Source organism: Oncorhynchus masou, chromosome 16 (assembly GCF_036934945.1).
Source record: "Oncorhynchus masou masou isolate Uvic2021 chromosome 16, UVic_Omas_1.1, whole genome shotgun sequence".
Lineage (NCBI taxonomy): Eukaryota > Metazoa > Chordata > Actinopteri > Salmoniformes > Salmonidae > Oncorhynchus > Oncorhynchus masou.
The window spans coordinates 25,380,969-25,405,317 of NC_088227.1; the positions used below are offsets into that span (position 1 = coordinate 25,380,969).

At 44.4% G+C, this 24,349-nt stretch overlaps 1 protein-coding gene across 1 annotated transcript; it reads right to left on the reverse strand.

Moving 5' to 3' along the window:
• Nucleotides 1–3,219: 3,219 nt before the first annotated feature.
• Nucleotides 3,220–24,349, reverse strand: epm2a (EPM2A glucan phosphatase, laforin). Its single transcript, XM_064991315.1, has 4 exons — nt 23,841–24,349; nt 10,794–10,968; nt 4,629–4,873; nt 3,220–4,428 (listed from the first exon to the last, which is right to left on the reverse strand). Exons 1-4 carry the CDS (start codon nt 24,085–24,087, stop codon nt 4,145–4,147), a joined length of 951 nt encoding a protein of 316 aa, XP_064847387.1. The 5' UTR covers nt 24,088–24,349; the 3' UTR covers nt 3,220–4,144.

Here is a 24,349-nt window from a genome sequence, read left to right on the forward strand (position 1 = left end):
GCCGGTACGAAAGCTCTACGTCTCGTGATGATGAATGACTGCCCCACAGAAGACAGACGCAAGCTAGAAGAGCCCAGTGAAAGATGAATGAGACATTTGTGAAAAGCTCATACTACCCAGCTGAAATTACCCAAATGCCCATCAACAAAATATACCTTTCTCTTTACAGTCAGACTGAGGTTCAAATTATAAAATAACATTCACATTTTATAGTATGGCAGCACCTTATACCATTGCTGTGTAACATATAGCCTATTATGTTATTTTGGTGGGTTACGAGATCATTGATTTGTCACAGAAAACCTTTTGAGATCCATCTTCTATTTAGTCTGCCTGTCAATCTCACAAGGAATGAGGACTAGAGGGTGAAAGAATGAGATAAGAAGTTAAAGGATGGGTATCTGAGCCATTGAAGTTAGTGGCTGGCTGTACCTTCCTTTCACACACAGGCAATGTGGTTCCCCTCAGGCGAATTAGTTTTCTGATTTGCTGGTCGGTCTACAGCTTGAAAGAAATGAATACTTCACCAGCAGGTAATGACTGTATAGTCTAGGCCTATCCCCTGGCCAAGTAGTTATGATTCTACGGAGATATAATTTGTGATATTTAAATTGTCATGGGATGAGAAGTCCTTAATTTAAATAGACCTACTGTGAAGGCATATATATTTGTATAAATTTGCCTGCCTCACGCGAAACTACAAACCGTGCTACAGACTTTTGTTTTTCTGAGACCCTCGGTCGATGACAAAGTTGTTTTGTTTCACATGACATTTAGGCTATAAAATAAGATACATGACAATATTATCGTCGACTTTGAACACAGTGTTCCGTGTTCTGTCTGAGAAATGCAATCCTGTTAGACCAGGGATTCTCAATCCTGTTTAGACCAGGGGTTCTCAAACCTGTTTAGACCAGGGGTTCTCAAACCTGTTTAGACCAGGGGTTCTCAAACCTGTTTAGACCAGGGGTTCTCAAACCTGTTTAGACCAGGGGTTCTCAATCCTGTTAGACCAGGGGTTCTCAATCCTGTTTAGACCAGGGGTTCTCAAACCTGTTTAGACCAGGGGTTCTCAAACCTGTTTAGACCAGGGGTTCTCAATCCTGTTAGACCAGGGGTTCTCAAACCTGTTTAGACCAGGGGTTCTCAATCCTGTTTAGACCAGGGGTTCTCAAACCTGTTTAGACCAGGGGTTCTCAAACCTGTTTAGACCAGGGGTTCACAATCCTGTTTAAACCAGGGGTTCTCAATCCTGTTAGACCAGGGGTTCTCAATCCTGTTTAGACCAGGGGTTCTCAATCCTGTTTAGACCAGGGGTTCTCAAACCTGTTTAGACCAGGGGTTCTCAATCCTGTTAGACCAGGGGTTCTCAAACCTGTTTAGACCAGGGGTTCTCAAACCTGTTTAGACCAGGGGTTCTCAATCCTGTTTAGACCAGGGGTTCTCAATCCTGTTTAGACCAGGGGTTCTCAAACCTGTTTAGACCAGGGGTTCTCAATCCTGTTTAGACCAGGGGTTCTCAATCCTGTTTAGACCAGGGGTTCTCAATCCTGTTTAGACCAGGGGTTCTCAATCCTGTTTAGACCAGGGGTTCTCAATCCTGTTTAGACCAGGGGTTCTCAATCCTGTTTAGACCAGGGGTTCTCAATCCTGGTCCTGGGGACCCAAAGGGCTGCACGTTTTTGCCATAGCAGTACACACCTGATTCAAATCATCAACTCATCACCAGGCTTGGATTATTTGAATCAGGTGTGTAGTGCAGGGTAAAAACAAAAATGTGCACCCCTTTGCGTTCCTAGGACCAGGATTGCAAACCTCTGCTGTAGACACATTTAAGAAAAAGTTTTGTTCTATTTTGACCAATGACCAAAATCAAAATATAAACATGATCATCCTATAAATGTTCATGGTTGTGATATAAATGCATAACATTCCCTTGGGCTATTGTTGAGAATAAAGGTCAATTTCAACCCTCCATCTTACCCTCCCGCCTAGGAAACATCACCAAGCCCCCGTAAACGCTGCTGGAGGGTTTGATTGGCCCATAAACTGTGTATTCGACCCAGTGGGTGTTTTCCGTCTTGAATTTGATTTAATAACATTTTACTGGAGCGCGAACAGGAAAGGATCCATCTTCACTGCGGCTCCACCAGTTAATCATTTGGAAGGCGAATTAGAAGAATGGATCTGTGTTATGGATTAAATCACATAAATTAATGCAGAAATAATAAATACATGCTGATAGCTGCCAGGGACAACTGCCTAGAACAGGCAACAGAAATGAGATAAACACAAACTCTTAATTTAAGCTATTTATGGATCACGAAAGCGTTACTATGATTTGCTCCACTCTGTCTCTCGCTCTCACAAACACAGCTTTTTCAATTCTAAATGTTTCTCTTGGCTCTCATTCTCACTCACACACACTTCTGACCACTACAGTAGCGATGCATTATGGCCCTATAACAACTGGTCTAAGGTTTTACTGTATAGCTTGGTATGGGTAAGGTATGGTCTAGGTAGAGACACCTGGGCGGCATTCAGAACGTTTTTAAGTTTTAGAATGTTCAATTGAATGAAAGCGATGCTGTATTGAACAACCAGTTGAAAAACGGGGAGGGGTTGGGTTGTGGAACACTGACAGCATGGCCACTGCCCATTTAATACACCACTCATTGCTTCAAGCCACATCTCGCCAGAGCCAACAAATGGGAAAAAAACATACCTCAAAGTCTGTTCAAGAACGTCCAAAAAACATTTTGGGAAAACGTGTTGTTTAATACAAACCGTTCCGCAACGGAGCAAATGTCCAAACAAACTCAACGCACCTCTGTTGTTTGTGTGTTCTGGGCACCAAGTAACCACTCAGTAAAATAACATTCTGTACCACAGAGCATTATGGGTAAACAACAATATTCAGCCCCTGGCGGCATCATGGGAGAAAGTTGGCTGCTTCAAACCTATCCAGCACTCTCAGCTCCTTTGAAGTTGGCCACAGAGAGGCGAGTCTCGACATGAACTCAGTTCTTATTATGCATGCATTAGAAGTGGTCTGGAGGAAATGTTGTTTTGTTACATACACATAAGAAGGACCTGAATAATATTGCATTGTTAGGATACGCAAACAGAGATGACTTCTAAAAAGAAGTTTGCAAGAGTCTCATTCTTCCTCTGGCAGCAGCCTCTTCCTTCAGACAGAGAGAGGGAGAGAGTGCAGGCTGGCTTTTTATTTATTTTTATTTTGCAGGAAATGACATTTTCCTATTTGCAGCAGCATTAAGGCTTCTACATAACAAAAACAACCATCATTTGTATTTGCAGGGAGCCACCATTGACTATGAAAAGACAGAATTTCTCTCAGAAGGTAGCGGAGGTGACACAGCAGTAATCCCGTCTTACTGAGGAGTGTAATGTGGAGAGAAGATAGGCTGAGAGCAAAAGAGGAGCGGTTTATATTTCTATTCTTTCCTAAACTCACCCTCATGACAGTGAAATTCTCACCTTGCCACTGACTTTGTGCCTGACCCAGTTTATATTTACTGTTGTCTGGATCCGCAACTCAGGCTGGATCCTGCAGGAGCTACATGTCTCAGTCAGTCATAAGTATTCCATTAGCAGCTCTGCAGTCACCACAACAGCTTCAAGGTGCCTTTTTGAAATGTCAGCTCTGTTCATTGATTAATAAAAACAAGGGTTGAACAAAAGGTCCTTCTAAAACCCCTGCAGATAACAACAGAAATCTACAGACAATGTTCACGACGCAATTAGAAATAATACCATCAATAAATAAATTAAAAACAACCCCAAAGCTACAAAACAAACACATCACAATGATAAGTATTAATAGCTTTCTGAACCTGTTGGCAGCAGCTAGTAGAATTCCCTCCGGGAACCTCATCATTGACCAGTTTATGACAGCCACTCAACTAAACTGGTCATTTGCATTGGATCAAATCAGTGCAGAGGTTGATATTCACTTAAGTTATTTCACCTTCTGGCATCTTCCGCACAAATCATGCCGGGTGTACAGATGATTAATGCAGTACTTCAACTAAATATATTTTCTCCACTCTCTCTATGGCACACTGGCAGACAGCCATGCACAGCTAGGCAGCAACACTCCACACCACAGGGGGTTCTACCCTCATGTTTGCGGGTAGCAAACAGAGGTGCGCAGGCGTCCAAACTTCTGAATGAAGTCCTCCTGGGCATTTACCAGTGCCTCCTCGTCGATGTACACCGCCGCCCTCCTGGCTGTGACAAAGTACTGCACCTTCCTCTTGCTCCAGCCCAGGACGTACATGAGAAGACCGCACACGGCTGCGGTGGAGCGCCCAACGCCAGCGTTACAGTGAACGTAGACCGTGTGACCGTTCTCCAGGAGACCGTGCAGCAGGAAGACAGCCTGGGGAAGCACCCTAGTCCGGCCTGCAGGGGGCGACATACAAAGATATGTCAGAGGAGGGCTTTCTGACTATTCCTTTACTACTCCTGGACAACACATGGATCTGGATTTCCCAGATCCATACAAGGATCCATAAATGAGGGCTTCATGACTGTCTACTTCACTCCTGGAGAGACACAGTTGCAGTCCTGAACATACCCCAGACCCCCCTCTCCTTCCTCACCTTCAGTGCTCATGTCTGGTGTTGGGATCCACACGTACGCCAGGCCACAGTCCCTGTACAGGTGCATCATGGTCTCTGGGGTCATTTCTTGCCCGGGGTCGCGGCGGCAGCCGGATGAGTTGTTGACCATATCCCCCTCCGTCTGAAAGTTCATCACTGCAGTAACACCCAGCTCTTCCTTCAGCTTGAGGGTCACATGCTCCACCTGGCGAGGGCAGCTACCCAGAAACACCCGGGGCAGGACTCTGGAAAACGAGCAGAGGGAACGGTGGGGTGAGGGAGACAAAGAGGGGGTGACAGAGTGGGCTTGATGCTCAGCCATACCAGGTGAAGGACCCTGGTAGCAGATAGGGGGCACAGTAGTTGAGGGAGTGGGGTTGATTGAGTTGATGTGGTTGAGAGAGTGGGGTTGATGAGGCTGAGGGAGTGGGGTTAGGGAGTGGGGTTGATAGGGTTGATGTGGTTGAGGGAGTGGGGTTAGGGAGTGGGTTTGATAGGGTTGAGGAAGTGGGGTTGATGGAGTGGGGTTGAAGGAGTGGGGTTGATGGAGTTCAGGGAGTTGGGTTGATGGGGTTGAAGGAGAGGGGTTGATGGAGTTCAGGGAGTTGGGTTGATGGGGTTGAGGGAGTGAAGTTGATGGGGTTGAGGGAGTGAAGTTGATGGGGTTGAGGGAGTGAAGTTGATGGGGTTGAGGGAGTGGGGTTGATGAGGTTGGGAGAGTGGGGTTTATGAGGTTGATGTGGTTGAGGGAGTGTGATTGAGGGAGTGTGATTGAGGGAGTGGGGTTGATGGGGTTGAGGGAGCGTAGTATGGGGAGGTAAGAGAAGTGCAAAGGGTTGAGGGGTTGGAAAGTTGAAGTTAATATGCCCAGGGGGTGAGAGAGCTAAAAGGTACTAGTCTAATTTTTGGGGAGAGCGGTGGTGTTTTTTAGAAACTCTCCCAGACAGACCTCAGGCAAGTGATCTAAAGCTGTTTTCGCTCATCAAATGTCTTTCTCCACACAAAAGATAAAAAAATTCCCCACTTCTCGGAAAAGCGTTCTCTGTCCTTCATCTCTCCCTATCCTGTCATTTTCCCCAGCTGTTTTTGTCCCCTGACCTCCTCCCTTCATTTTCTGCCCTGTCACTCTCAGCCAGACTCCATTTAGAGCTCATTAGCATGCGTAAAATAACAGTCAGTGGGAGGAGGTGACACATAAAAGCATGGACAGCTTCACAAAGTGATGTCCTCGAGTGACACCAAAGATGGTGGATAAATGAAGATAGTTCACACAGGCCGTTATCCATTGGGAAAAAAAGCTAGTTCTGGTCTACTTAACTGGGTGTGCCTCCCATAGACACCAATGCAATAGCAGCTGGTCTGGTCTACTTAGTTCAGTGATTTTTATTGAACCAGAAAAAAACAGAGTGGGGTGTCTCACTTCCTCTTTCGTCTCTGATGACATCACAGGGATCCATCTCGTTGAGCCAGCAGCTGGTGGCTGGTGCCCACAGACCTCTGGGTTTAAATGGAAAACCAGGGCTGTGACACTCAAAGACAGATGCTTCTGATTTGCTTAAGAGCTCAATGGAGATTATTCAGGAACTTTTGCCTCCACATTAGATTTAGAGCTGGGGGTTTTTCTAAGAAAGACTCTCTCTACATCCGGAAACTCTATTCAGTTCTGCTAAAATCCAGTGGAATTGAGTGATTTACAACTCTCATAGAAATGGGCATATTGATTCAACAACAAGGGTACAGTATAAACTTCTCTCGAACATCCCAAGTGTGTCGTTTTGTATTTAGTAGCATCTACAGTAGATTTTCGTGTTCTCCTCACTGTGCATCAGCTTTAAAACAGGCTGTAAAGGCTTAACTGGCCCATTTGGTACAGATGAAGGTGTGGGCTGGTGTGAGATCCTCTTCTTTCCCACTGGGTAAACTTGGCCAGCCCTGGCATGGCAGTAAACAGAAGATTACAACAGAAACAAACATATCTAAACTATTGAAATAGCCCAACTGTACAAACATGTTTGAATTTCATTAGCAAGACAACAGTAAAGTCGTTGGGAGACACCTCTGATCGATGCATAGCAGACGATGCTCCTGTAAAGTGCATGACCCTCTCGTTCAGATTAACAATGATACATGTTTTAGAGAATGAGGTGTATATGATACCAGTGGCTACACTGATACCAGCCTGGAATTCTCATTTAAAAAGCTAATTTGCCTCCTGCAGCACAGAGGTCCTTGACAAAAGCTTGTAAGGTCATGGACCACAAATTACAAATTAAAACCAGCTGGACCTAGCCAGTGGCCACCCTCGCTCTCATTTTCATGCAAGGTGTGTGTCCAGAGCTTCAGGGGGACCAGGCTAATTTCTGCTGTGTCCTGCAGCTCACCTCAGCACAGGGTGTGTGTGTGACCTGAGCAAAGAGGGCAAGTGTGTGTGTGTGACCCGAGCAAACAGGGCAAGTGTGTGTATGTGTATTTGCTTTTTCACATTTTTTTTTACCTTTATTTAACTAGGCAAGTCAGTTAAGAACAAATTCTTATTTTCAGGGGCAGAACGACAGATTTGTACCTTGTCAGCTCAGGGGTTTGAACTTGCAGTCTTCCGGTTACACTCTAACCACTAGGCTACCCTGCCGCCCCTACACTCTAACCACTAGGCTACCCTGCCGCCCCTACAATCTAACCACTAGGCTACCCTGCCGCCCCTACACTCTAACCACTAGGCTACCCTGCCGCCCCTACACTCTAACCACTAGGCTACCCTGCCGCCCCTACACTCTAACCACTAGGCTACCCTGCCGCCCCTACACTCTAACCACTAGGCTACCCTGCCGCCCCTACACTCTAACCACTAGGCTACCCTGCCGCCCCTACACTCTAACCACTAGGCTACCCTGCCGCCTCTACACTCTAACCACTAGGCTACCCTGCCGCCTCTACACTCTAACCACTAGGCTACCCTGCCGCCTCTACACTCTAACCACTAGGCTACCCTGCCGCCCCTACACTCTAACCACTAGGCTACCCTGCCGCCCCTACACTCTAACCACTAGGCTACCCTGCCGCCCCTACACTCTAACCACTAGGCTACCCTGCCGCCTCTACACTCTAACCACTAGGCTACCCTGCCGCCTCTACACTCTAACCACTAGGCTACCCTGCTGCCCCGAATGGGTGTTTATCATTTATTTCACCCCACTTTTTCCTATTTCCCTTATTCAGAGGGGTTGGGTTAAATGTGGAAGACACATTTCAGTTGAATACATTCAGTTGGACAACTGACTAGGTATCCCTCTTTCCCTTTCACCCATAATGATCAAAGTCAAAGAATCACACATCCAGGACAAAAATGTACTGCTCAACTCTTTTTCCAATCGGAACATTGAAAGACTACATTTAATAGAACCTCTCAATCTGCTGTTAGTAAATTACTTAATTTAGTCCAACAACTTAATTTAGTACCACTGAATTGTTATGACACAGCCAAATGAAATGACTCGCCATCGCTCTCAGTTTGTGAAGAGAAGGAGGGAACAAATGATGGTGACAGTCCGGCTGTCACATTGGAAAGGATTATCATCAGTGACCTCCCCTAGGCTTTGCCCTCCTCTTTACAAAAATCTATTTAAGGTCTTTAACACTTTTAATCTTTCGTTACTCTAATGGATTTGGCGAGCTATCGTTAATGAAATGAGCTATCTATGAGGTGCCCAGAGGACATAACTAAATATTGACCCTCCCATCTCTCCAACAAGTGAAAAGAGAAGGTCATGGGGTTGATGCGATACAACCACTAATGGTTTAACTTCTGAAGAGCCCTTGAATGCGTTGTCCCACTGAATTAATTGCTGAGTGCCTTACAAAACCCAGTTCCCATAGTAATTAAAATGGTGTGTGAGAGAGCAAAGCTTAAAAAGGAAGGAGGAGAGTAATCATGGCTGGCTGTCGCTGCTTGGAGATTGAAAAGGGTGAAGCATCACACTCATGACATGAGGATGTGGTGGGAGGAGCCATTCACCTCAGGTAACTGACAAAATAAAGAAAACATCTTATTTTAAAAATATATATTTTAACCTTTATTTAACTAGGTCAGTTAAGAACAAATTCTTATTTATAATGACGGCCTACCAAAAGGCAAAAGACCACCTGCGGGGACAGGAGCTGGGATAAAAATAAATAAATAAATAACATATAAATATAGGACAAAACACACATCACAACAAGAAAAACACAACACTACATAAAGAGAGACATAAAACAACAACACAGCAAGGCAGCAACACATGACAACACAGCATGGTAGCAACACAACATGACAACAGCACGGTAGCAAAACAACATGGTAGCAGCACAAAACATGGTACAAACATTATTGGGCAGAGACAACAGCACAAAGGGCCTGAAGGTATTGTATGTGGAGGATGAGGACTGCAGTAGATATCTCAGATAGGGGGGAGTGAGGCCTAAGAGGGTTTTATAAATAAGCATCAACCAGTGAGTCTTGCGACGGGTATACAGAGATGACCATCTATACAGAGATAAGGAGTATAGAGTGCAGTGATATGTCCTATAAGGAGCATTGGTGGAAAATCTGATGGCCGAATGGAAAGAACATCTAGCCGCTCGAGAGCACCCTTACCTGCCGATCTATAAATGACGTATCTAGCATGGGTAGCATGGTCATCTGAATCAGGGTTAGTCTGGCAGCTGGGGTGAAAGAGGAGTGACTACGACAGAGGAAACCAAGTCTAGATTTAACTTTAGCATGCAGCTTTGATATGTGCTGAGAGAAGGACAGTGTACTATCTAGCCATACTCCCAAGTACTTGTATTAGGTGACTAACTCGAGCTCGAAACCCTCAGAGGTAGTAATCATACCTGTGGGAAGAGGGGCATTCTTCTTACCAAACCACATTACCTTTGTTTTGGAGTTGTACAGAACAAGGTTAAGGGTAAAGAAAGCTTGTTGGTCACTAAGAAAGATTTGTTGTAGAGCATTTAACACAATCCAGGGAGGGGCCGGCTGAGAATAAGACTAGCATCTATGGATAGTATATAAATGTAGTATATAAATGGATGAGAGAGCTTCCCACTGCCTGAGCTATGTTGTTGATGTATATTGAGAAGAGCGTGGGACCTAGGATTGAGCCTTGGGGTACTTTAATAGGGTGTTGGGGCACCATAAGCTGCCAGAATAGCTTCAGTGCACCTTGGCATAGATTCTACAAGTGTCTGGAACTTTATTGAAGGGATGCAACACCATTCTTCAACAAGAAATTCCATCAATTGGTGTTTTGTTGATGGTGGTGGAAAACGCTGTCTCAGGCACGGCTCCAGAATCTCCCATAAATGTTCAATAGGGCTGAGATCTGGTGACTGAGACACCCACACACACCCTTTAAACCCCCTATGATCCTTTGATTGAGACTCCTCTCAAAGTCACTGAGATTTCCTCTTCTAGCCATGGTAGCCGAAATAATGGGCAACTGGGCATTTTTATACGTGACCCTAAGCGTGATGGGATGATAATTGCTTAATTAACTCAGGAACCACACCTGTGTGGAAGCACCTGCTTTCAATATAGTTTGTATCCCTCATTTACAAAGTGTTTCCTTTATTTTGGCAGTTACTGCACTGAAGTTACGGGGAGCACATTTTTGGGAACATTAAGTTAATAGTCATAAATTATTCCAAGACAAAATAATATCAAGACAAAATAAAATCTACATCTTATTGAAAGAAGCCCTTTTGCTTTGAAAGGGGCAACTTAATTGCCAGAATGTGGAAGAGAGCTCCATTAAAAAAGCTGTCCCACTTACCAGGGAAACACACCCCCTCAGGGGAACTCATTAACTTTTACAGCATTATCAAATTATGTACACACCAGTTTTCCCATCACAAAAGGCAGGCAAACAATAACTTACAACAGCATCTAATTTCATACTGGGAGAAGGGGTGCTGTAGTTAAACTCACTAGGATACAAGTCTGTCTCTAGTGTTTACTTGGATCCACTGATGTCTTAAAAGAAAAGGAGGAGGAAACTATTTGAATAATGCAAATAGCCAACTCTCTCGCACGGGGGATGGCTACAAACAACCTCAAACACTCATGAGCGTTGCAAAGGAGTGATGCCACCTGTGGGAAGACAATGGGGTCAGGTATTATGTTACCTGTTGAAATGCATGGCCTGCTGGCCGGCCACGCCAAAGTAGAAGTCAGTCGTGTGCTTCATCTCGTCCGTATGACCTGTCTCCTCGATCCAGTGACCAATAGGGTGGCAGTACACCCCGTCCACCAGGTTGCTCTGGTCGTACACACAACATCTGTCGTGGTGGGAACCGTTGCCTGGGAACAAAGCAAATAAAGCATGTTTGTATTAAAGTCAAAGATTATCTATTATATTGACAAGACAGCCAAGTGACAACTCTAACAATGGGAATACATGTCCTCAATGATTGAAGGCAGGTCGAGATCAGGTGGGACCATTCTAGCCAATGAGAGGTCAGATACCTCTGTGAACAGGCACAACTAAGTTGTTTTTCTCAAAGTTGCCAGAATACCACGTGCATCCACTTATATTAGTACATTTGTAACAGCCTAAACACTACGAAACTTCTGTTCGATCAAATAAACCTCATGTAATTCGACACTCTCATAGAATAGACGTCTATACAAAAACAGGCTTGTATCACAAAGACAGATTTGGGGCGGTGTAAATTCTCTTGCTTCTCCTCTTCTTCTCACTTTAAGGTGATGTGTGCTGGTAGGTACTGTAATAGCCCTTCAAGTAGGCTTACAACACCAAATAAAGAAACAGTTATTCATGAAGTTATTAGTCCTATTCACTGTTAATCCAATCATTTGCAAATAGGCCTAGAGGACTTCGAGCTAGGCTTCATGGAAACCATTCACATGCGTATATTTATCAAGAAGATATAGCAGGTGCCGGGGGCTGATCTACTGGTATTGCTGCTGCCCGGACCCTATATGCAACGGATCCACCACTCACTTTTTTAACTGTCCCTCTCATCCATCTCATATTCTAATCTATCTTTCAACAAAACTTCAAAATACTGCCCCAAAACATATTTATTTAAAGAAGCTACAACAGATGAGTGAGATTGCAGGGAATGATGGACGAGATATTGCAATTTGGTGGGCCATTGTAAGGCGTTCCTTCTGTCCTGGTGGTCATTAAGGTGATAATGGGACAAGCATGCTATAATCACCGTGCGCTGCCCTTTCTGTCAGAAAGAGCCAAACCCCTGAGCCTGTGCAATTCAAAGACGTACCTTTGCCGCCACCAAGTGGTTGAATGGCTTATTAAAGATGAAAGAGAGGCAGAATAATTAATACTGAACTTGTAGTCATCTAGGCAATACCTTGGTAAAAAAAAATTACATTGGATATTTGGTTCTCTCGAAAATAGCTATTTAACCAAGCATGCCATGACTATGAAGATGGTATATTCTGAATCGGCTGGATGGAGAATCCACACACAAAAAAAAACATTATATATTATACAGTGTATATATAAAGAGCACCAGTAAAATGTTTGGACACACCTACTCATTCAAGGGTTTTTCTTTATTTTTACTATTTTCTACATTGTAGAATAATAGTGAAGACATCAACATTATGAAATAACAAACATGGAATAATGTAATAACCAAAAAAGTGTTAAATAAATTCTTCAAAGTAGGCACCCTTTACCTTGACAGCTTTCGTCACTCTTGGCATTCTCTCAACCAATTTCACCTGGAATGATTTTCCAGCATTCTTGAAGGAGTTCCCACATATGCTGAGCAAGACTCCAGGTGAGTCTACACCACTCTCATCCAGAGTCCTGTTTGTACCTGTTTGTTTCCCTGATTTCCCCCGCATTCCCAGCATAAGGCGCTAGTCGATTCAGGCGCAGCTGGGAATTTTATTGACAGAGCGCTCGCTCGTAGTCTTATGATCCCCATTATCCCTGTGGCTAGACCTTTCCCAGTTCACGCTCTGGATAGTTGACCATTGGGGTCCGGGCTAATCAGGGAAGCCACTATCTCCCTGGCCATGGTGACGCAGGGGAGTCACGTGGAGAGAATCTGTCTCTTTCTCATTGACTCCTGTGTTTCCCGTGGTACTGGGCCTTCCCTGGTTAGCTCATCATAACCCCTCTATATCATGGCAACAGAGGGCTCTCACAGGGTGGTCATGAGAGTGCTCGGGTAGGTGTGTATGGGCCATGTTTTTCACCTTTTTTGTTTTCACCCTTTCGTACAGACCATGTTCCCAGAACGTTAGGGCAGAGGCACTGTCCCGGCAGTATGACACAGAGGAGCGGTCCATGGATCCCACTCCCATACTCCCCGCCTCTTGCTTAGTGGCGCCGGTAGTGTGGGAGCTGGACGCGGACCTTGAGCGGGCGTTACGTGCAGAGCCCCCTACCCCTCAGTGTCCAGCTGGGCATCTGTACGTTCTGCCTGCTGTACACGACCGGCTGATCTATTGGGCCCACACGTCACCCTCCTCTGGTCATCTTGGGATCGGTCAGACAGTGCGCTATCTTAGTGGGAAGTACTGGTGGTCCCACTTTGGCTAAGGATGTGAGGGTTTATGTTTCCTCCTGCTCAGTGTGCGCCCAGTGTAAGGCTCCTAGGCACCTGCCCAAAGGTAAGTTACAACCCATACACGTTCCACAATGGCCGTGGTCGCACCTGTTGGTGGATTTCATAACCGATCTTCCACCTTCAAAGGGAAACACCACGATCCTGGTCGTTGTGGATCATTTTTCGAAGTCCTGTCGCCTCCTCCCTTTGCCCGGTCTCCCTATGGCCCTACAGACTGCGGAGGCCCTGTTTACTCACATCTTCCGGCACTATGGGGTGCCTGAGGATATAGTGTCTGATCGGGGTCCCCAGTTCACTTCGAGGGTCTAGAGGGTGTTCATGGAACATCTGGTGATCTCGGTCAGCCTTACCTCAGGTTTTCACCTGAGAGAGTTAACCAGGATGTGGGTAGGTTTCTGAGGTCTTATTGCAAGGACCGGTCGGGGGAGTGGGCAGCGTTCGTGCCCTGGGCAGAGATGGCCCAGAACTCGCTCCGCCACTCCTCCACTAACCTCTCTCCCTTCCAGGGGGTAGAGGTTGGGGTATCAGCCGCTTCTGGCTCCTTGGCATCAGAGTCAGACCGAAGCTCCTGCGGTGGATGACTGGTTCCGGCGCGTGGAGGAGACATGGGACGCCGCCCATGTCCATCCGCCTGCCCTGTCGGAAGCTGGGTCCGCGGTTTGTGGGGCCATTTAAAGTCCTGAGGAGAGTGATTACAGCTTCCCCCCAATTACCACATTAACTTCTCGTTCCATGTGTCCCTCCTCCGGTGTACTCCGTTCGATCCATCCTGGATTCGAGATGTCGGGCGAGGGGCCTTCAGTACCTCGTGGACAGGGAGGGGTACGGTCCGGAGGAGAGATGCTGGGTTCCGGAGGAGGACGTGTTGAACACTTCTTCTTTTTTTTTTTTTGTTGTTGTTGAATTTGACCCCTTTTTCTCCCCAATTTCGTGGTATCCAATTGTTGTAGTGGCTACTATCTTGTCTCATTGCTACAACTCCCGTACGGGCTCGGGAGAGACGAAGGTTGAAAGTCACACGTCCTCCGATACACAACCCAACCAAGCCGTACTGCTTCTTAACACAGCGCGCATCCAACCCAGAAGCCAGCCGCACCAATGTGTCGGAGGAAACACCGTGCACCTGGCCACCTTGGTTAGCGCTCACTGCGCCTGGCCCGCCACAGGAGTTGCTAGTGCGCGATGAGACAAGGACACCCCTACCGACCAAGCCCTCGTTAACCCGGACAACGCTTCTTGCCAATTGTGTGTCGCTCCACGGACCTCCGGTCAGTTGGTGCTGCAGTACAGCGGCCTTAACCACTGCGCCACCCGGGAGGCCCCCTGTTGAACCCTTCTATGCTGCAGGATTTCCACCGTCTACGTACGGATCGCCCCGTAACTTCCCCCACGAGGCGTCCCCGAGGCCAGTGATGGTGCGCTGCTGGAGCCACGCGTCAAGGGGGGGGGGGGGGGGGGTACTGTCACGATTTCTGCCGAAGTCGGTTCCTCTCCTTGTTCGGGCAGTGTTCGGCAGTCGACACCACCGGCCTTCTAGCCATCACCGATCCATTTTTCATGTTCCATTTGTTTTGTCTTGTTTTCACTCACCTGGTTTCAATTCCCTAATTACATGTTGTATATTTTTCCTCTGTTTATTGAATTGTTTATTGTAAGTACATGTGCTTTATGTGACTGGTGCGATACCCGTTTTGTGCCCATGTGTTTTGTTATTTTTGGATGCCGGTAGTTATCTACATTAAACGGATCCGGCTATTTACCAATTTCTGCTCTCCTGCATTTGACTTCCCTGCCACGAGTTACGCACCCCTGACAAACCTTCCCTGATTCAGAATATATAATTGTCATAGTCCTGGCACATTTTATGTAACATCTATTGAAGATTGAAATCCAAACTCAAATTATTTTTATTATTATTGTTATTGTTATTACTATTATATATTTTTCTGTGTGGATTGTTCTGCATCCATTCCTGTTTCAGAATATGCCATCTTCATAGTCCTTGCAGGCTTGGTTAATAAGAGGTCTGTGCTGCCATGAGGTCGAAGGAATTGTCCGTAGGGCTCCAAGACAGGATCGTGTCGAGGCACAGATCTGGGAAAGGGCACCAAAAAATGTCTCCTGCATTATAGGTCCCCAAGAACACGGTGGTCTCCGTCATTTTTAAATGAAAGAAGTTTGGAACCACCAAGACTCTTCCTAGAGCTGACCCCCCGGCCAAACTGAACAATCGGGATAGAAGGGCCTTGGTCAGGGAGGTGACCAAGTACCCGATGGTCAGTCTGACAGAGCTCCAGAGTTCTTCTGTGGAGATGGGAAAACCTTCAAGGAGGAAAACCATCTCTGCAGCACTCCACCAATCAGGCCTTTATGGTAGAGTGGCCAGATGGAAGCCACTCCTCAGTAAAATGCTCATGACAGCCCGTTTGGAGTTTGCCAAAAGGCACCTAAAGCACTCTCAGACAATGAGAAACAAGATTCTCTGGTCTGATAAAACCAAGATTGAACTCTTTGGCCTGAATGCCAAGCGTCACATCTTGAGGAAACCTGGCACCATCACTATGGTGAAGCACGGTGCTAGCAACATTATGCTTTGGGGATGTTCTTCAGCGGCAGGGACTGGGAGACAAGTCAGGATTGAGGGAAAGATGAACGGAGCAAAGTACAGAGAGATCCTCAATTAAAACTTGCTCCAGGGCGCTCAGAACCTCTGGGGAGAACGTTCACCTACAGGACAAGTTCACCAACAGGCCAACAACCCTAAGCTCACAGCCAAGACAACGCATGAGTGGCTTCGGGACAAGTCTCTGAATGGCCTTGACTGGCCCAGCCAGAGCCAGGACTTGAACCCGATGAAATATCTCTGGAGAAACCTGAAAATAGCTGTGGAGCGACACTCCCCATCCAACCTAGCAGAGCTTTAGAGGATCTGCAGTGACAAATGGGAGAAACTCCCCTATATCCGGTTGTGCCAAGCTTGTAGCGTCATAACCAAGAAGACACAAGGCTGTAATTGCTGCCAAAGGTGCTTCAACAAAGTACTGAGTAATGAGTCTGTTTTTTTAATGTTTAATACATTTGCAAAAATGTCAAACTATTTTTTAAAGATTTTTTTAATCTCACATGATTTTACATGAATCTTTAAAAATTTTGAATTTCAATAGCTCCTTGGTCATGTGACCTAGTGACTTCAAACAAGGTTCAGAATGTCCACTCAGTGGGCCTACACACCGCACACTCTTTAGCTTGTCCATTTTCATCTCACAAGATTTTAAATGAATTTTTCAAAATGTAAAATTTCAATAGCTCCTTGGTCATGTAACCTACCTCAAACAAGGTTCAGAATGTCCACCGACTAGACCTTCATATCGCACACTTTGATGTTTGTCTACTTTCATCTCATGCTATTAGACTTAAATCTGTAAGCTTTGCAGGCCTTCATTTTACATGGGTGTTAAACTTTCTTTCTTTTTTAAGTTAACAAACGTTCCAGCCTCACAATAACTATCTTTCACATGGACACTGAAAAGATCCGCAAATGGCTGTATGTGGTATGGATCAAGGACAAGAGCGGTGTTCATACAGAGGTGATTAAAGGAAGGAGCACAGGTAGGCCTCATGAAAAACAATGTTTCATATGCTCTTTTTAATCACAGTAATAGGCAGTGGTTGGTCAGTCAGAGTGAGCTTGATAACATGAAAAATCCTTTTCATAGCATCACTTTCATATACTGTACATTAAGACAAATCCTTCTACGTTGAGAATTAGAACGCAGTTTACATAACCTGATAATGACTTGATATTTGATTGCATTCACAACACCTGCAGACAACTTACAAAATGCAATATTGCATTTGAGGGTTTGTTTTTCTGATGAAAATGGTTATTTGATGCATGGCCTACTATTTCGAACTGGAAAAATTAATTCCTACGTCTTTTGTGAGTAAAATCCTTTTTCCAAAATTGATTTAGGTACATTTTCGTGAAGAGGTATGAGCATTGTGATATGGGTCATTTAATAGTAAAATCATTTAAGGGATCAATACATTTCTATATTGCGTCCCCATTATCTGCATGAACCATCAGGACAAGTGTTTTTGGTTGAAAGAGAGAAGAGGACTCTTAACACGCTGCATTCATATTCAGGCCTTCGTTATTCCATTGTACTGAATCTAATACATTTTTACATACATTCATAAGTGTAATAATTATTTAGGACATACTGTGAAAAACTCTTGCTTGATGGCTCTGTCACTCTCAGACATGAGTAGAGCAGACTGAAAAGGGAAGGGTAGCTCTTGACTTGAACCACAGGGGTTCTCTGTAAAGAAAGAGTCATCCAAAAGGCACAGACACACTCTATGACCTGTATGTATTCTCTCCTGATTGGCTCTGTGGTGCACAGTCTGGCAGTCTGACTAAAGTGCCAGAGGTATGAGGAGAGACATCCTCCTTTGTATTTATGGGAACAAATATTCCCTAACACTTTGGATCCTATTCTTGGACAGTTAGAAGACACAATGCATCAATGCAAAAAAAGAAGAAAAAAAATACAAATTACTGTCCATGAGTAACCTCAACCTTGTGGGTGTTTGGGCCAATAAAGTGCCAACTCAATTCTACCAGTGACTAGTCTCTCATGCCCCTATGAACGGGGACACATGAAAATAGTTTTAAATTTAAATTAGCCTTTTTTACTGGAGTACACTAACCCCTAATTGGGGCTCTTTTCTTGACACACTAGCAGTTTACCAGATAACAAGTCAAGAAGATCAAAAAGTAGATTGTTGTAAGGGTGTATTACGCCCTGTGATCGCCCCATTGTCATATCCATTCTGGATTCTGAGTGGTAAAATCATAGCTGAAAAATGCCTCTATGTATGTGTATTCATTTTCCGACAAGACAGAATTGCCAAAGGAGTGGAGTTGCAATCTACTGCAGAGACAGCATGCAAAGTTCTGTCATACTATCCAGGTCTGTGCCCAAACTGTTCGAGCTTCTACTTTTAAAAATCCACCTTTCCAGAAATAAGTCTCTCACTGTTGCCGCTTGTTACAGACCCCCCTAAGCCCCCAGCTGTGCCCTGGACACCATATGTTAATTAATTGCCCCCCATTTATCTTCTGAGTTTGTAATGTTAGGTGACCTAATCTTGGGATATGCTTAACACCCCGATCGTCCTACAATCTAAGCTAGATGCCCTCAATCTCACCCAAATGATCATGAATCCTACCAGGTACAACCCAAAATCCGTAAACTCGGGCACCCTCATAGATATCATCCCGACCAACCTGTCCTCAAAATACACCTCCGCTGTCTTCAACCAGGATCTCAGCGATCACTGCATGCATCTGTAATGGGTCCGCGGTCAAACGACCACCCCTCATCACAGTCAAACGCTCCCTAAAACACTTCAACGAGCAGGCCTTTCTAATCGACCTGGCCCGGGTATCCTGGAAAGATATCGACCTCATTCCGTGAGTAGAGGATGCCTGGGTATTCTTTAAAAGTGCTTTCCTCACCATCTTAAATAAGCATGCCACCTTCAAAAAAATGTAGAACCAGGAACAGACATAGCCCTTGGTTCACTCCAGACCTGACTGCCCTTGACCAGCACAAAAACATCCTGTGGCGTACTGCATTAGCATCGAATAGCCCCTGCGATATGCTAATTTTCAGGGAAGTTAGGAACCAAAATACACAGGCAGTTAGGAAAGCAAAGGCTAGCTTTTTCAAACAGAAATTTGCGTCCTGAAGCACAAACTCCAAAACGTTCTGGAACACTGTAAAGTCCATGGAGAATAAGAGCACCACCTCCCAGCTGCCCACTGCACTAAGGATAGGAAACTCTACAATTATCGAGAATTTCAATAAGCGTTTTTCTACGGCTGGCCTTGCTTTCCACCTGGCCACCCCTACCCGGTCAACAGCTCTGCATCCCCACAGCAACTTGCCAAGCTTCCCTCATTTCTCCTTCACCCAAATCCAGATAGCTGATGTTCTGAAAGAGCTGCAAAATCTGGACCCCTAAAAATCAGCTGGTCTAGACAATCTGTACTCTCCCTTTCTGAAATTATCTGCCGCAATTGTTGCAACCCGTATTACTAGCCTGTTCAACCTCCCTTTCGTATCGTCTGAGATCACCAAAGATTGGAAAGCTGCCGCGGTCATCCCCCTCTTCAAAGGGGGAGACACTCTAGATCCAAACTGTTACAGACCTATATCTATCCTACCCTGCCTTTCTAAGGTCTTCGAAAGCCAAATTAACAAACAGATCACCGACCATTTCGAATCCCACCGTACCTTCTTCGTTATGCAATCTGGTTTCCGAGCTGGTCATGGGTGCACCTCAGCCACGCTCAAGGTCCTAAACGATATTATAATCGCCATTGACAAAAGACAATACTGTGCAGCCGTCTTCAGCGATCTGGCCAAGGCTTTCGACTCTGTCAATCACCGCATTCTTATCGGCAGACTCAACAACCTTGGTTTCTCAAATGACTGCCTCGCCTGGTTCACCAACTACTTCTCAAATAGAGAAGCCTTGAACCTCTGGCAATCTCTATGGGGGTGCCACAGGGTTCAATTCTCGGGCCGACTCTTTTCTCTGTATACATCAATGATGTCACTCTGGCGGCTGGTGATTCTCTGATCCACCTCTACGCAGATGACACCATTCTGTATACTTCTGGCCCTTCTTTGGACACTATGTTAACTAACCTCCAGATGATCTACAATGCCATACAAATCACCTTTCGTGGCCTCCAACTGCTCTTAAATGCAAGTAAAACTAAATGGAACGCTGCCCGCACCTGCCCGCCCGCCTAGCATCACTACTCTGGATGGTTCTGACTTAGAATATGTGGACAATTACAAATACCCAGGTGTCTGGTTAGACTGTAAACTCTCCTTCCAGACTCATATTAAGCATCACCAATCCAAAATTAAATCGAGAATTGGCTTTCTATATAGCAACAAAGCATCCTTCACTCATGCTGCCAAACATACTCTCATAAAACTGACTATTCTACTGATCCTTTACTTCGGCAATGTCATTTACAAAATAGCCTCCAACACCCTACTCAGCAAATTGGATGCAGTCTATCACAGTGCCATCCATTTCGTCACCAAAGCCCCATATAGTACCCACCACTGCGACCTGTATGCTCTCGTTCGCTGGCCCTCGCTTAATATTTGTCGCCAAACCCACTGGCTCCAGGTCATCTATAAGTCCTTGCTAGGTAAAGCCCCGCCTTATCACAGCTCACTGGTCTCCATAGCAGCACCCACCCGTAGCACACGCTCCAGCAGGTATATTTCACTGGTCACCCCCATAGCCAATTCCTCTTTTGGCCACCTTTCCTTCCAGTTCTCTGCTGCCAATGACTGGAACGAATTGCAAAAATCACTGAAGCTGGAGACTCATATCTCCCTCACTATCTTTAAGCATCAGCTATCAGAGCAGCTTATAGATCATTGCACCTGTACATAGCCCATCTGTAAATAGCCCATCCAACTACCTCATCCCCATATTGTTTTTTTGCTCCTTTGCACCCCAGTATCTCTACTTGCACATTCATCTTCTGCACATCTATCACTCCAGTGTTTATTTGCGAAATTGTAATTATTTCGCAACTACGGCCTATTTATTGCCTCACCTCCCTAATCTTACTTCATTTGCGCACACTGTATATAGGCTTTTCTATTGTGTTATTGACTGTACATTTGTTTATTCCATGTGTAACTCTGTATTGTTGTTTGTGTCGCACTGCTTTGCTTTATCTTGGCCAGGTCACAGTTGTAAATGAGAACTTGTTCTCGGCTGGCTTACCTGATTAAATAAAGGTGAAATATATTTTTACATTTTTTAAATACTGTATATGGGAATGTCCATCCTACATGTAGTGTTGGTACATGGAATACTCCTCAACTGCATATATCATAAATTGCTATTGCAAATAGAAGTATTATGTTCAACAACTGAGATTTTCAGATATTATGTTGACGAACACTTTGGTGCTTACAATTCATTCTCTGTTGTCATAGATTTGGTGGGCACTGTCCTCTGTGATCTTTGTGATATGACTTTAAGCGCGTACTGAGGAAACTGTATCTTAATATTTTTTTCTTACAGTCTACAAACACTACATTTATTCACTCTGTGATAGGGTTGGTTCAGTGCCTATAATTGAGGCTGTTTGTAGAATGGGGCATAAAGGAAATTATCTCTACTACTAAATTACTACTAGATTATAGTGATAAGGAAAACAGCATACAAGTTTGGCCTGTGTATTCATTTGCCTATAACTAATCAGAATTCCATTATGTTTACATTTAAAAAAAATAATACTTCCAAATGAGAAGATCCAGCCATGGAAAAGACAACTGAGTGGACATAAAGTGGAAAGAGGGGGAAATAACTCCCACCATGCAGCAGGACACCTTCAGCTGCGGGGTCTTTGTAATGCAGGTTTGATAGTTATATTTTCAATAATGATCATGTGTGACACTGATAAATACCCTGGATGTGGCCCAAAGACGGACTGGGTTAGTAACTTTATTTAACATGTTTATAATCTTTTGACAACAGTGATGGTATGTAAGACCATTTATGATATAACACAATGGATGTCGAATTCGTCCTTCGTCATACTGCATTGATATTTGATATGATTTATAACGTGTTACGCTTTGTTTTGTTTTAGATTGAATGTTTCGCATGCCAACGGTGGTTCCATGTGCTGTGCCTATGTAACAGTACAACTATAAACCGTCCCCTCGCCCATACCCGGGCTCGAACCAGGGACCCTCTACACACATCAACAACAGTCACCCACGAAGCATCGCTAAACATCGCTCCACCACTACTTCAAGGTCTCAGAGCAAGTGACGTCACCGATTGAAACGCTATTTAGCACGCACCACCGCTAACTAGCTAGCTATTTCACATCCGTTACACCTTGGAATGAAGACAAAGGAGTTCAACAGAGTAAAGAACACAAACTGGAAGTGCAGTCTTTGTTGTTGAAAATGTATGCTATACCCCATCCACACTGAAGAGGCTCTGAAATGTACACCAACCAGGGATAAAGAGAAAGTTAACACTGTGAAATGTTTCATACTTATTTGAAGTTAAGTGTCTGGTGACATGTTGGAAAAGACTAAAAATCTACAATTTCTGTTTAATTTGTCAATATTACATTTTTATTAATCGATTTACTGGCCACCATTACTGTGGTTACATGTTCAGTATATGTATCGACCAACAAACCCACTGCAGCCTACCTCACTAGCTCACTCTCCATCCCTGCGTTGGATAATTAATAGCATGACTCTCGTACTTTGCCCTTTTCCTTTATGGTTGATATTAACGACGAAAGGAGATATTATCTGTTTCTCTCCTACTGTTAAAAACAGTGGAAAAATAAAAAACAAGGAAAATAAGTACTTAGAACTACCAATTATTATTGATAAATATTAAAGAAAAGGGTAAACACTGGACTGAACCCCCTAATTGTCAAACTAATATTAATGTACAACAATATAGAAGATACGTGACTAGAGGTTATGCAATATGGCTGTATATCCACTGCACACTTCTTTAGGTGTGTAATTGACATGACCAAGGAGCTATTGAAATTATACATTTTGAAAAATGAATGTAAAATTTTGTGAGATGAAGATTGACAAACTAAAGGGTGTGCAATATAGAAGGGTTGTCAGTGGACATTCGGAATCTTGTTTGAAGTCATTAGGTCACATGACCAAGAGGCTATTGACTTTTTTTTATCTTGAAAAATTCATGTAAAATCATGTGAGATTAAAATTGACAAACTAAAGGGTGTGCAATATAGAAGGGTAGTCAGTGAACATTCTGAATCTTGTTTAAAGTCACTAGGTCATATGACCAATGAGCTATTGAAATTAAAAAATGTAAATAAATAATAAAAAATTGTGCGAGATGTAAATCGACAAAAAAAAGTGTGTGCAATGTGTGTCTATGCCACCGGGTTAGCTCCAACCAGTTTTGAAAGTTTTAGGAGTAATGGTTAAAGAGCTATTGAAATTTGAAAAATTTGATTTGTTACTATGTTGATGGTACCTAACTGCTGTTGGTGGAATATCCGTCGAATATCCAACCTGAAACTGCCTTTACCTCGGTCCATAGGGAGAGGAAAGAGGCTACTGAAGTTGAAGCAGCGAATTCTGATTGTGAAAAATATGTACTTTTAATACAATGGGTAGGTTTAGGCTAACGCATACAAAGCAGAAAGTCAACAGTTTCTAAATAATCTGAGGGACAACTAAACCATTTTCATCCCTACATCGGCTCCCAGCCGACTGAGCTACAATGATCTCTGCAGGTATGTTACCCTCTAGTTTGGTTCAATAGCTATTGACGCGAGAGAACCGAATATTCAGCAAATATCCAGTATAAAACCAAATTTACCTCGGTCAAGGTAAATGGCATGGAAACAGATGGAAATAGTTCAGCATTGAGCATGGCCTACAGTAGCCTAATTAATTCTATTATCAAAAACAGTTGTGTTGGCTATAAACCCAATCACTGACTAAATTTTAACTATTCAGTTTATAATACCTTCCCAGATGAAATTGCCCCCCACTCGTTTGATGAACTTCAACCACAGGCTCTCTTGGCACGGTTCTGCCAGATGCACGTCGGCGATCCAGAGGCAAGGTTCGCGCATGGACAAAACCACCTGCGTCCGTTTCATCAGAACCGCATTGTTTGGGTCCCAGTGACCCATCTCCGGACGGGACCCTAACACAAACACCTCTACGTCCGGGCACTCCGGAGTGAGAATGACGCCAAATCTGTATAACATCGCCCGAAAGTAAAAGGTCACTACGAGATACAATATTGTCGCGGTGTAATAGCCTACTGGTAAATTACTAGGCTAAATCGCGGCGCTTTCATAGCTCACTCCCTTTGCGATAAAGGCTGCACAGCAATGCCATTGCGTACAATAGTTTACAACGTGTAGGCTATCTTTACTTGACATTACCACTGCGTTGAATTTTGGGCAGACTATCATATTCATTTGCCCTAAAAATAAACCTAGGTTGGAAGAAAAAAAAACAGCTGGG